At 39.2% G+C, this 13,612-nt stretch overlaps 1 protein-coding gene across 1 annotated transcript; it reads right to left on the minus strand.

The window, feature by feature from the left end:
- Window positions 1-5,923: 5,923 nt before the first annotated feature.
- DEFB108B (defensin beta 108B) lies at window positions 5,924-12,390 on the minus strand. Its single transcript, XM_007517275.1, has 2 exons — window positions 12,333-12,390; window positions 5,924-6,087 (listed from the first exon to the last, which is right to left on the minus strand). Exons 1-2 carry the CDS (start codon window positions 12,388-12,390, stop codon window positions 5,924-5,926), a joined length of 222 nt encoding a protein of 73 aa, XP_007517337.1.
- Window positions 12,391-13,612: the final 1,222 nt, after the last annotated feature.

Genomic DNA, 13,612 nt, shown 5'->3' on the forward strand with positions numbered 1-13,612 from the left:
GTCCCTGTCTGCTTTTGGTATCAGGGTGATGTTGGCTTCATAGAAGCTGGCAGGGAGTATTCCAGTGTCTTCAATCTTCTGGAAGACTTTTAAAAGTAGAGGTATTAGTTCTTCTTTGAAGGTTTTGTAGAATTCATTTGTAAAACCATCTGGTCCAGGACTTTTATTTTTGGGAAGATTTTTGATAACTGTTTCAATTTCATTAGCTGTGATGGGCCTGTTCATGTTATCCACTTCCTATTTACTTAGTTTTGGAAGTTGGTAGGTATCTAGGAAATCATCCATTTCTTCCAGGTTCTCTAATTTGGTGGCATATAGTTTTTCATAGAAGCCTCGTATGATATGTTGAATTTCTGCAGTGTCTGTTGTGATATCTCCTCTTTCATTTACTATCTGATTTATTTGGGTCTTCTCTCTTTTTTGTTTTGTGAGTCTGGCTAAAGGTTTGTTGATTTTGTTTACTCTTTCAAAGAACCAACATTTACTTTCGTTGATCTTTTGTATGGTTTTCCTATTCTCAATGTTATTGATTTCTGTCCTAACTTTAGTGATTTCTGTCCTTCTGGTTGCTTTAGGCTTCCTTTGTTGTTCTTCTTCTAGGTCTTTAAGATGTGCAATCAGGCTGTTTATTTGTGCCTTTTCTTGTTTCCTAATGTGTGCTTGTATAGCTATGAACTTCCCTCTTAGGACTGCTTTAGCTGTGTCCCAAATATTTTGAGAGCTTGTGTCTTCATTTTCATTGAACTCTCGAAACATTTTGATTTCTTCCTTGATTTCCTCTTTGACCCAGAAGTTGTTAAGAAGTGTACTGTTGAGCTTCCACATTTTGGGACTGTTACTAATCTTTTGTTGATTGTTAAGTGTTAGTTTATTTCCACTGTGGTCTGAGAAGATGCTTGGGATGATTTCAGTGCTCTTGAATTGGCTGATGCTGTCTTTGTGGCCTAACATATGGTCTATCCTTGAGAATGACCCATGTGGATTTGAGTAAAATGTGTATTGCAGTTTCTTGGGATGAATGACTCTGAAAATGTCCAATAGTTCTAGTTTATCTATCTCTTCATTTAGCTCCCTTATGTCTTTATTGATTTTCTGCCTGGATGATCTGTCAAGTTGAGAGAGTGGGGTGTTGAAGTCCCCTACTATGATTGTGTTACTATTAATATATTGCTGTAGCTCTTTCAGTAGAAGTTTGATGTATTTAGATGGCTTCTCATTGGGTGCATAGATGTTAATAATTGTTAAGTCCTCTTGATTGACTGATCCTCTGAGCATTAAGTAGTGTCCATTCCTATCTTTTTTAATCTTATCTATTTTAAAGTCTGTCATGTCAGATATGAGAATAGCTGTTCCTGCCCTTTTTTGTGGGCCATTGGCTTGTATGATAGTTTTCCATCCTTTCACTTTAAGTCTGTGTTTGTCTTGTTGAGTAAAGTGAGTTTACTGTAGACAACATATTGTTGGGTTGTGTTTTCTGATCCATCTTTCTACTCTGTGTCTTTTAATAGGTGAATTCAGGCCATTGACATTTATTGATACCAAAGACTGAAGATATTTTAACGCCATTCTTGTAGAGTTTTAGAGTGTTTTGATATATGTCCTATTTGTGGTGGTCTGGTTGTTTATAGGAGACCTTTCAGAACTTCTTTCAGGGCAGGCTTGGTGATGGTTGCTTCCTTCAACTGTTGCTTGTCTGAGAAGGTTTTGATGCTTCCATCTAGTCTGAATGACAATCTAGCAGGATATAGTATTCTTGGCTGAAAGCCTTTCTCATTGAGCACTCGATAGATATCTTGCCATTCTCTTCTGGCCTGTAGTGTTTGTATGGAGAAGTCTGCTGCTAATCTTATGGGTTTTCCTTTGTAGGTGACTCTTTGTTTTTCTCTTGCAGCCTTGAGGATCCTTTCTTTATCCTTATTCCTTTCCATTCTAAGTATGACATGTCTTGGTGTCTTTAGGTCTGGGTTAATTCTGTTTGGGACCCTCTGGGCTTCTTCAATCTTTATGTCTTTGATGTTGTCTAGACTAGAGAAAATTTCAGCTATTATGGCCTGGAGAATGCTTTCTTCCTCTCCTCTTTCTTCCTCTGGTAAGCCAATAATGCGTATATTGTTTCTTTTGAAGTCATCCCATAGGACTCTGTTGTTGTTTTCAGCATCTCTTAATCTCTTTTTGAGATCTCTTACTTCTTTTTTAGTTGTCTCTAATTCATCCTCAATCTTGCTAAAATTCAGTCTTCAGCCTCATAGATTCTGTTCTCTCTGCCCTCTACTGCTTTCTGGAGTTCATCTATTTTGTTGCCCTGCTCTGATACTGTTTTAGCTTGTTCAGCTAGTTGCCTTCTTAGCTCAGTGATTTCAGCTTTCAGCTCTCTAATAACCATGAGATAATTAGAATTTTCTTCCATATTCTCATTTGTTGTTCCTGCATTTCTGATTACAATTTTTTCAAATTCTTTACTCACTCCTGTTATTATTTCCTTAGCTAATGTTTGGATGTTGAACTCGTTGTTTTGTGCTTAACCCTCCGGAGGACTTTTATCTGGACTCTTGTCCTGGTTCGAGTCTCCAATATTTTTTCTTGTTGTTTTAACCATTTTATATATTATGTTATGAGTTCCCTTTATCAGTACTTTTCAAATTATTGATCACTATTGCCTGGATTGACTTGTGTCTAAGTAATTTAATTAAAGGGTTTACAGTGGTGGAAGTTAATAGTTTTTTCAATCCCTGAGTTGGAGCTGAGTGGTGTAAAAGCCTCTTTTTTTTTTCTTTTTTCTTCCCTGTAGGGTATGGGAGCCTGAGGGCTTTTAAACTATCAATAGGCTTCTTAGCTTAATCACTGACTCCTGACCAAGAGATAAAGCAGGGTGTGGCAGAGATAATCCAGTGGTTATGCAAAGAGACTTTCACAGCCCCTCAGCTATGCCACCGAGGTATAGGTCTTCTCCTGAGTTTCCTGGTTAGATCTCTGTCCCCTGGTGTCCCTTCCCGTTGCTGCTCCAGATTCTGAGGGTAGTAGCAGTGGAGACTCAGAGTTGCACTTGGTGAGTCTCTGGGGAGTCCTCTCCTCCCTTCAGCTGTCCCCTTGTTGGTGGAGAAGACTGGAGGTGGTGTCTCCACTGATAAACTGTTGAACTGTTAGCAGTCACTTAATCTCTCTTTAGGCCCCTCTCTCCTCTCTGTCACCAGCCACACGTGTTTGTACTCACGGGTGATTTACTGGGTTCCTGTGGTCATTCTAATCCTGTCTTGTTTTGGTCCCAGGTGGTCTCCTTTGGTATTCCTCGTTGATCCGGGAGAGGAGAGGAGAGAAAGTGATCTGCTGCTCGTAGCTCCGCCTCCGGAAGTCGAATCCCCCTTATTATCTTTTTTTATTTAACTCCTCATTCTAGGATTTCCAAAACTAAATGCTTGAAAGTATGATCTCTGCAATTCCTTTGGAATGAAATCCTAGTGAACTAGACCATGGGGGAGAGACTCTTTAGCCTCTTTCCCTTGCAGCAAAACCTCCTGAAAAAAGAAATCCTCATTTCTATCAACACCTTGATTTTAGCTCATTGAGACCATATTAGATTTCTGGCCTACACAATTGTTAGATAATAAACCTGTATTACTTTATGCCACTCAGTCTGTGGTAACCCATTACAATGAGCATAGAAAACTAACTCGGTGGCATACATGCTCATGGAGCTGGAGAAATTCTGTATAAGTACCGTGCGCTAACCAATTGCGCCACTGGAGCTCTGGAGCTGGAGAAATTCTATGAATCTCAGCTAGGGACAGATATAAATAGGTCCAGGTATTACTTTTGAAACATGTACTGAAACTGTATTGTATCTGGATGTGACAAACTCTGTTTATGAGTAGTGTTTTCTTTTTACTTATAATTCTGACTGTGCAAGTTTCTGGACAGTTCCCCATTGTCAAGGAGGGAGAGCAAGGAGGTTGCATGGATCAGATAGTACATTTTCCCAGTGGAAAATGGGAATAGTTTTCCCAGATGAAGGGCAGAGGACTTCACTGTCAGGCAAAAACAATAATTTTATCCAAGTTTCTCCACCCAAACAACCCCAGCCATTTCAACCAGGACAAATTCAGATCAGATATAAATATGGAAGCCTGCAGTGAATTGAGTTTAAAAGATGCTCCATGTTCCCAGAGGGATAAAGAATAGGAAAACTTTCAGGGGAGGGGATGGGATGCAGAGTTCCGGTGGTGGGAACTGTGTGGAGTTGTACCCCTCTTATCCTATGGTTTTTGTCAGTGTTTCCTTTTTATAAATAAAAATTATAAAAAAATGAATCAGTAATAAATTACTTAGTACTAAATAATCTGTCATTAGCAACTGATATACATTACATATCCAGATACTGTTTGATACTACAGACTTTTAAAATGTCACTCAAAAATAGATTTATATTTCCCAACTAACAACCAAGATTCTTCACTGAAGATTTGTTTCAATTCTGGAATCGTTCATGCTTCTTTTCACTCAGCTTCATTACTCTAAAGACTAGAACATTATTCTGCTTCATTTATGACTTTCTCATGTTTATGTTATGGCATGAGTTGCACTGACATTTTCAGTAGAGGATTTAACTAGATCATTATCACTTAAATTTTCATTTGCTGTATCGTGATACCCATTGAAGATAATTTTTCTAATGCTTTTACCATAACTTGGTAGCACCTTGATTCTATTAATTAGATGCTTGTCACTCAAATTCTCATTTGTTTTACATCTGGCACATTTGGAAGATCATTTATCTAGTACTTTTATTATAATGTGGTAGCATCTCAACCCTGTTTAAGTAATATTTTCATGTAATATCAAATCTTTTCTCCAGCTAACTAAAAATAGAACTTAAGTACACAAGATTGCATGTAAATATGAGTGCAAACAGTTCTGTTGATAACTTACTAATTATTAGTATTATTATTTTTACTGTCACCAGGGTTATTCCTGGAGCTCAGTGCTGGTACTAAGAATCTACCAGTGGCCATCCCCTTATTTTTTTTTTCTATTTTATTTGCTAGGACATAAATTGAGAGAGAGAGAGAGAGAGAGAGAGAACAAGAGTAGATAGCATAATGGCTATGCAAAGAGACTGTCATGCCTGAGACTTCAAAGTCCGAGGTTCTGAGATTCAGTCCCTCATACCACCATAAACCAGAGCTGAGCAGTGCTCTGGTAAACAAAAACAAGCAAACAAACAAAGGAAAGAGAAGGAGAGAGAGAACAAGAGAGAGAGAGAAATCTGCAGACTTACTTTACATCCCCTGCAGGTGTACAGTGGGATCTCCAACTTGGGTCCTTGAGCATGATAAAATGTATGCGTTCAACTGGGTGCACCACCATCCGGCCTCCTCCTGTTTTCTATTTGGTTCATCTGTGACTGCTTAATACAATAGACTTTCTCACTTTTCTGAATGTTCTATCTGGGTTAAACTTCTTTTTTATTTCTTTACTGGGGAATTAATGTTTTACATTCAACAGTAAATACAATAGTTTCCACATGCATAATATTCCCCAGTTTCCCATAAAATAATACAACCCCCACTAGGTCTTCTGTCATCCTTCTTGGACCTGTATTCTCCCCACCCACCTACCCCAGAGTCTTTTACTTTGTTGTGATACGCCAATTCCATTGGGTTAAACTTCTACTTTGAAAGTAAAACTTGAATAGTGTTATTAGAAAAACTAACAAAAGAAAGAATAATGCAAGTCAAGAGACAGCATATACTATAAAGTTACAAAATAGATTTAGCATCTGCTATTTTTGCTTCACTGTTTATTGAGAACTCAGCAAGAATTCCTATGAAGGAAAAAAAAGGGGGTGAGGAGTGGGAGTAGGAGAAAGGGGCAAAAGAGAGAGCGAGAAAAAACACCTAAGCATTAAACAAAAAACCTCAGCAAGGCCTCATCTCTTTGAAGGTGTAGTAAAATCAACAAGTGGTAGGTTTCCCATGGGAAGGCAGCAGGGATGGCCATTTAAACAGTTCCCAGACTGTATTTCTGATTCAATGCAAAAAATCTGGCAGGAACCATTTGGACGCTCACAGATCTCCTTGAAAGCGCTATCAACTGCAGAGAGAAGAGAATAATTGCTTATTAGTCTTTCTGACATTTTTTGAATTGCACAAGAAGAAGTATCTGGCAATAATCCTGGGTGGATTTTTTTTCTTTGTCATTACTTGATTTTTGTTAACACTAAAAAAAAAAAAAAAAAAGACATTAGGCGACCCAAGAGGTATACAGTTGATACGGTATTGAACCCTTTAGCATGAGATTCTGAGTTTAATCTTCATCATTACACGCTCTCCCCCCCACTAATAAATACATCTTACAAAAGACATTTATGCAAAAACATAGGATTTGGCATTCTTGTAGAGTCTGGTACATAAGTAACAAATGGCTAGAGCGGGGTAGCCTTGCTCTCTTTGGAAGTTCAAGAGCATCACACTGCAACTTACTGAAGCTAGTCTTTTTTTTTCCCCCATTCATTGTTGCATAACCCTGATGGCTGACATTAATCTTTAATATCAGTCTTGTATACTGACTTTCTTAAAGTAGAAGGAATTTTCAGATAGATCTATCTTTGTGTGTGTGTGTCTTTCATAAATAGAACTTCTGAAATAAAGATCTAAAAGACCATGGTCTTCAAGGAAACTGTTAGGATTTTTTTTTGAGGGTGAGTGCAGAACAATATTTCTATACATTTAATATAGAAATACTGTCTGTTTTCCTATCACCTTCCCACCTCTGCCCTGGCCTAGCCAGGCCTGTGCTCCTCTTCTCTCTCCTTTCCTCTCTACTTTACTTTCTTCTTTCAGACTGCTGGAAGGAAAACCTGCAGTAGTTCTCCAACGACTACCTCAGGACACTAACCCCTGCCCACCATGAAGACTGCTTTCTTTAGCTAGGCCCTGTCTATTCTTCTCTAATCTGGGTGTATTCTACTCTGGCTATAGCAAATGTTTTTGCTTCTGTTCTTCTAACCATAGCACTACCTTACTTTATTTTGGTTTGGTGACAATGACCAAAAAAAGGGGAAAAAAATCATTTTCAAAATCTGGCAGTTTTAAAACATGGCTAAAGCACTCTTTTTTTTATTATTCTGGAGACATGGGTGACTGACATATGTTTTAAAACATTCTAGAGTTTTTTATTCCATCAAACCTATGTGTTTAGAATGAAAAACCATTTAGTAGATACTAATCAGATGGGTCTTCAGTAATGTCATATGGACAATTAATTTTTAAATTAATTGGGATAGTTAGCATAATGGTTATACAAAAAACTCTCATACCTGAGGCTCCAAAGTCCCAGGTTCAGTCCCCTATACTACCATAAACCAGAGCTGAGCAGTGCTCTAGTAAAAAAAATAATAATAAAATAAAGCCAACAATTTTGTGTGCTCCTGAGCCAGTATAGACAACTGAAGTAATATAAATCATGTAACAGATACCTTTAACCTATCTTGCTAGTCATACCAAAGAAGCAACACAATGGAATCCTAACATAGGATGTTAGGAATGTCAGGCAGTGTAGACATTTTTGACTGACATTTAGTTTACATTTTTATCTTAGGGGAGTCCCCTCATTTTTCAAGGCCTTGATAGCTTTCTCTTTAGGAAAAGAATAGGTGAGATAATCAAATAACTGAATTTTGTTAATGAAAGTATAACTGTCATGTTTTCTCTTTTAATTCTGGCAAGGGCAATTTCTTTTTGCTTTGTTAAAATCTTTTTATATTAAAATCCTTATTCTTATCTTTAGAAATGAGAAAGTTTTCTTTCTTTTTTTCAAGCTAATTCATCCTGTGCTCAATAACTCCCTTATATATCAGCCCTTCACAATAAAATAGGGTAATGTATGCCCACATCTGCCATTCATTTGAAAACCCTAGTGCAGTGTGGGTAGTGGATATACTCTCCCACAGATACATTTGGTGAATAAATGCATGTACACACGTGCTCTGTCACACACAAGCACTGCTCACACATAGGCACACACACAAAAATTTACAAAGGGATAGATGCAGGTGACAATTCTGGATAGCTCCAAGGATTCTTCTTCATCTTTGAAGATCTTTTTTTAAAAAAAAATAATTGGGAGATTAATGCATATCAAATAATATTGCATCTGCCAATCGCAACCTAATCAACACAACGATTGCCACCTCAACATGCTTCACTTCAGACTGTGTCCAGAGACTTCACGTGTGGAATGACAACCCTTCAGCTTCATTACTTGGGTGAGACCTTTCCTTTCATAGTATACTCTAACTCCATCTCAGGTGGTTCACTTTCTAACAAAGTCCCAAAACCTAGATATACACCAGTTTCTGTGAGAGAGAGCATATATTCACACGTATCCATAAACTACTGCAAAATATATACCTGAAAGCAGAAGTACACTAGTGTTTGCAGTGAGTATCCCCCTAACACTTCTTCTCCACTATTCCAAGCTTTGGGTCCATGATTGCTCAACAATTTGTTTGGCTTTGTATGTTAACTCTCTTTTCAGTACCAGGTTCCAGATGTCATTAGGATGCCGGCCAGGCTTCCCTGGACTGAAGACCCCACCAATGTGTCCTGGAGCTCTGCTTCCCCAGAGACCCACCCTACTAGGGAAAGAGAGAGGAAGACTGGGAGTATGGACCGACCAGTCAACGCCCATGTTCAGCAGGGAAGCAATTACAGAAGCCAGACCTTCCACCTTCTACAACCCACAATGACCCTGGGTCCATGCTCCCAGAGGGATAGAGAATGGGAAAGCTATCAGGAGATGGGGTAGGATATGGAGACTGGGTGGTGGGAATTGTGTGGAATTGTACTCCTCCTACCCTATGGTTTTTTAAATTTATCCTTTCTTAAATAAAAAAAATAATTGGGAGATTAATGGTTTTGCAAGAATTCTTAGTATGGAAACTGATCTAAATTTTTTCTTTTCTAAGCCTGCTCCTTTAAGGATCAGTGCCTTAAACATTCAAAATGTGTGTTCCTTCTAGCCTTCTTTCACTGTTTTATTTCTCTCACAGGACATCCTTTTGTGTTAACACTGCCTCCTCCTTGCACAATACAGAAATCTAAGTGATTATTACTATCTAAGAGTGAAGGTCAGTATATATTTTTTACAAAAGGTTTTATTTATTTATTAGTGAGAGAAATAGGAGGGGAGAGATAGAGAAAAAGGACCAGATGTCATTCTAGTACATGTTCTGCCAGGAATTCAACTTGGGAACTCATACATGAGAGTTCAATGTTTTATCCACTGCACCACATCCCAGACCACAGCTTATCTCACCCTGGCCCCATGCCTTGAGGATGCTTAACAAATACCTGGTAAACTAAACTGGTTTCTTATCACTTTCTTCTCTCCCCTCTATCTTATCCATATTAGTTCTCCTGAAGCAAAGTTAGAGCTGCCTACATGCTGCACCTTCCCCAGAAACATGAAGCACTATCTACACATTAATAGTAAGTTTTCTTTTAAAACATATTTTCCCCAGTCCTGGAACCTCTAGGGTAGGGCTCACTTTCCTGCATGCTTCTCTCAAGTCATACTAAATGATATCACATCAACTGATCCCAGCCTAAACAATGCAATGAGTACCGCCCCAGCATGCTTTCACTTCAGACTGTGTCCAGAGACATCAGGCATGGAATGTCAACCCTTCAGCCTCATTACTTGGGTGAGACCTTTCCTTTCATAGGATTCTCTAATTCCATTTCAGGTAGTTTACTTCCTAGTAAAGTCCCAAAACCTAGATATAAACCAGTTCCCATGAGATAGGACATATGTTCACATGTATCCATAAATTAGGGCAAAATATATACCTGAAAGCAAAAGTGCACAATAGTCTGCAGTGAGTTAGTATATGCAGCAAGCAAGTAGAAAGACCTAAAAAATACACCATAAAGTTTATGATGAAATAGTGTCTACTTAAGAGTTAGCTACCCTCCTCACTTACTTTCTGTTATACTTCCCTTACTCACCCCAAAGCTAACCTTATCAAAGTAAGGACTGTAAAAGCTGAATAAGGGCAAGAGACTGGCAAACTTTAACCATGACTCTTTAGTCACTATTAGGCCACCCCATCAGCTGGGGCTCTAATGGAGGAGTCCTGAGATTCCCAAACAGACAAGATGGGCCTAGACCTCGAATAGGTCCCTCCCTCCATTGTTACTGGTCATCTCTATCAGGAACAACACAATAGACCCCTTTGTGGGCCTCCATAGAACCTTGCTTTCAATGTGGATCAACAATGGTAGAGAATGTTCCATCCTCTGAAGGGAGGCTGGACAACATAGTCTATATTCCACCTGAGCAAGATGGGTCCTGAAATTGGGGCAGCTTGGAATTTTCCTATTCGTGACCAGAGAATGTGAGCTCAGATCTGCAGGGATGCAGAGGTCACATAGGCTCCTAAGCTGAATATGGGCCCCAGACCAAATCAAATCGATGGGGTTTACAGTCAACAATAGTTATACCCCTTTACCATATTTGGGAGCTACTCTCTTTCATGATCCAGCTTTCTGGCCCTTTTTCCAGCCATGACATCATCTCTCCAGACAATAACTTGGATCAACCTGCATATCAGATGTCAGGCTCAGGGGGAAAAAAGTACAGTCATGGCTCTTTGGAATATAACCAAAATAGGCCTACTAACTATCTACAAAATGGAGACCCCCAATTCTTCATATGAACTATTCCAGCCTTTAGGTTCATGATTAGTCAACAATTTGTTTGGCTCTATATGTTAACTCTTTTTTGAGCCACCAGGTTCCAGATGCTAACCAGACTTCCCTGGACAGAAGACTCCACCAATGTGTCCTGGAGCCCTGCTTCCCCAGAGCCCTGCCCCATTAGGGAAAGAGAGAGACAGGCTGGGAGTATGGATCCACCTGTCAATGGCCATGTTCAGTAGGGAAGCAATTACAGAAGCCAGACCTTCCACCTTCTACACCCCATAATGATCCTGGGACCATACTCCCAGAAGGATCAAGAATAGGAAAGCTATCAGGGGAGGGAATGGGATATGGAGTTCTGGTGGTGGGAATTGTGTGGAATTGTACCCTTCTTATCCTATGGCTTTTTGTCAGTGTTTCCTTTTTATAGATAAAATTTTTTTTAAATAATAAAAATAACTAACTAAATAAATAAAAACTTAAAAAAAACATATTGAGGTGGTAAAGACTGTACTGAAAAATAAGTATGTTTCTCATTTTTTTTCTGCTGGAAATTTTGGGAAGTCCCCTTTGCAAATAACAGAAAGTCTAACAATCAACCATGCCTTAAACTTTAAGAGAATTACTCACATGCACACATTTATGATTACTTTTCCATTCCCTTCCAATCCTGAGGCCCTGAATTCTCAGAAAATAATAACACATTCATTTCTGTTACATTATTAAGTTGCTTGTTCCTCCTTTGATCTATGCATCCAGGAATTCTAAGAAATTCCTTTATGTGTCTTGGGTGTCTGGTTACTTTCACTGATTACAAGAAGAGAGCCCCCCCCCCCCCCCCCGCCACTCCAGTCTTATATCTGTGATGTATGGCTACCGAATGCAGGAGGATACACTCCACTGTAGCAGCATCCCTGATCGTTATGTTTAAGTTTCAAATCACCAAGCTAGACATTGGAAAGGAGGGGAAGTCAGAGGTTAGGGTGGACCTTTATGGACAGAGACAAAGGATTAAAAATATTAAGGATGGGCAGACTGAAGGAATTTTAGTCACAGTAAACCTTTTAAGGACACCTTTCACCAATTCCTCTATAGCTTTGGCATAACTCTTATGCCAGTATTTTAGAATAACTAACTTTTGCTGAAAGTAAGTACAGAGTTTGGAGACCAAGATTTAGTAGACTAAAAACCCATTTTATTGCTACTCAGACCTAGAAAAATGTTAACAAACTGACCAAAATAAATTCTTCTTTAGTGAGGCAGTAAAGGGAATTTTAAGCACTAGAAACACCCTTAACTTCATCTCCTCTGAGAGTTGCTATGGAGAAGTAGTGAACCAGGTGGCTGCAGCTCTCTTAGGAAGTAGGTTTCTAGGCAGTGGGTAGATAGCATAAAGGTTATGCAAAAAGACTCTCTTGCCTGAGGCTCTGAAGTCCCAGGTTCAATCCACTGCATCACTGTCAGCTAGAGTTGAGTAGTGCTCTGGTAAGAAGAAGAAGGAGGAGGAGGAGAAAGGAGTAGGTTTTCCTGATTTCCTTAGAGAGCCCACATATGGAATTTGTTCTGAATACTTGATCTCCAGAAGGCCTTAGGAACTCTACTTTAACAAGACTTCAGCAAAGTTAATTTTGTTACCTGGTAGAACTTGGCTCATAAAGGAGAGAATAGTTAAGAGGAGGATAGTATTCCTCATTGCTGAAGAGAGGAGAAATCTTAGCTCCTTTTCTAAGAGGCAGAGAAGATTTCTGTCTGTGGCTTTCCAGCATCTGTGGAATGTGTCTGGATAATAAATGCCCTTTTGTACCTCATTAGGGATATTCATAGACAGAGGTGTTCTATGTATACAGAATGATCTGTATTTGAGAATGTCTTTGTTTTGTTGGGTGCTCGATTTATTAGAAGGATGTGGGCACATTATATTGACTAGAAACCCTTGTTAAATGGGAACATAAGCTACAAGCATTTGCCAACACATGAAAATTTATGAGCAAAGACTTGTTCAGTAATTTTTGTGGTTACTTACTCTCAGATTCTCATTATGTAGAGCAATGCAGAGCAGTGAAGTGCCACTGACATGGAGGTAGGAGGCCTGGATATAAGTTCTAATTCTCCAGACTTGCTACCAAGCAGAGATGTGGGCATAGGCAGGAAAACTGCCTTCTGTAAAAGGCCAAGATTTATATGATCTGAAGAGAAACCAGAGTGAAGTAACTATCTTCTCTAAATATCTTTTAAAATATTTTTAAAATTATCTTTATTTATTGGATAGAGGCAGCCAGCAATCAAGAAGGAAGGGGATGATAGAGGGAGAGAGACAAAGAGACACCTGCAACACTGCTTCACCACTCACAAAGCTCCCCACCACAGGTGGGGACCTGGGGTTCGAACATGGGTCCTTGCACATTGTAGCATGCGTTACATGTTACAACCAGGTGTGCCACTTCCTAGCCCCTGAACCTCTTCTTTTAACGTCTTCTTAATTTAAAACTATTTTAATTGATTTATTTGTTAGAGAGAGACAGAGAGAAACTGAAAAGGGAGGGGGAGATAAGGAGAGAGACAGAGAGACACCTGCAGCCCTGCTTCACTACTTTGAAGCTTTCCTCCTGCAGGTGGAGATTAGGGACTTGAACCTGGGTCTTTGCACACTGTAATGCACGTACTTAACCAGGTGCACCACTACCTGACCCCTCTTCTGTGATTCTCAGTAGTATCTTGATAAGTATAGACCAGGAACTTGCAATCATTATTATGCATAAAATCAATTGGGAAAGTTATTTCAAAATACAAACACTTGGAGTCCAGGAGGTGACACAGTGGATAAAGCTTTGGACTCCCAAGCGTGAAGTCCCTAGTTCAGTCTCCAACAGTGCACATGCCTCTTCTATCCTTTACAAACAAACAAACAAATACCC

Source organism: Erinaceus europaeus, chromosome 2, assembly GCF_950295315.1.
Source record: "Erinaceus europaeus chromosome 2, mEriEur2.1, whole genome shotgun sequence".
In the NCBI taxonomy this organism is placed as follows: Eukaryota; Metazoa; Chordata; class Mammalia; order Eulipotyphla; family Erinaceidae; genus Erinaceus; species Erinaceus europaeus.

Bases quoted from the DNA above. Each gene is read 5' to 3' on its own strand.
- DEFB108B (XM_007517275.1), bottom strand. From the start codon at position 12,390: ATGAGGAATACTATCCTCCTCTTAACTATTCTCTCCTTTATGAGCCAA. The intron at 6,088-12,332 runs GTAACAAAATTA...TTCTCTCTGCAG, and splicing joins TATGAGCCAAGTTCTACCAG to TTGATAGCGCTTTCAAGGAG.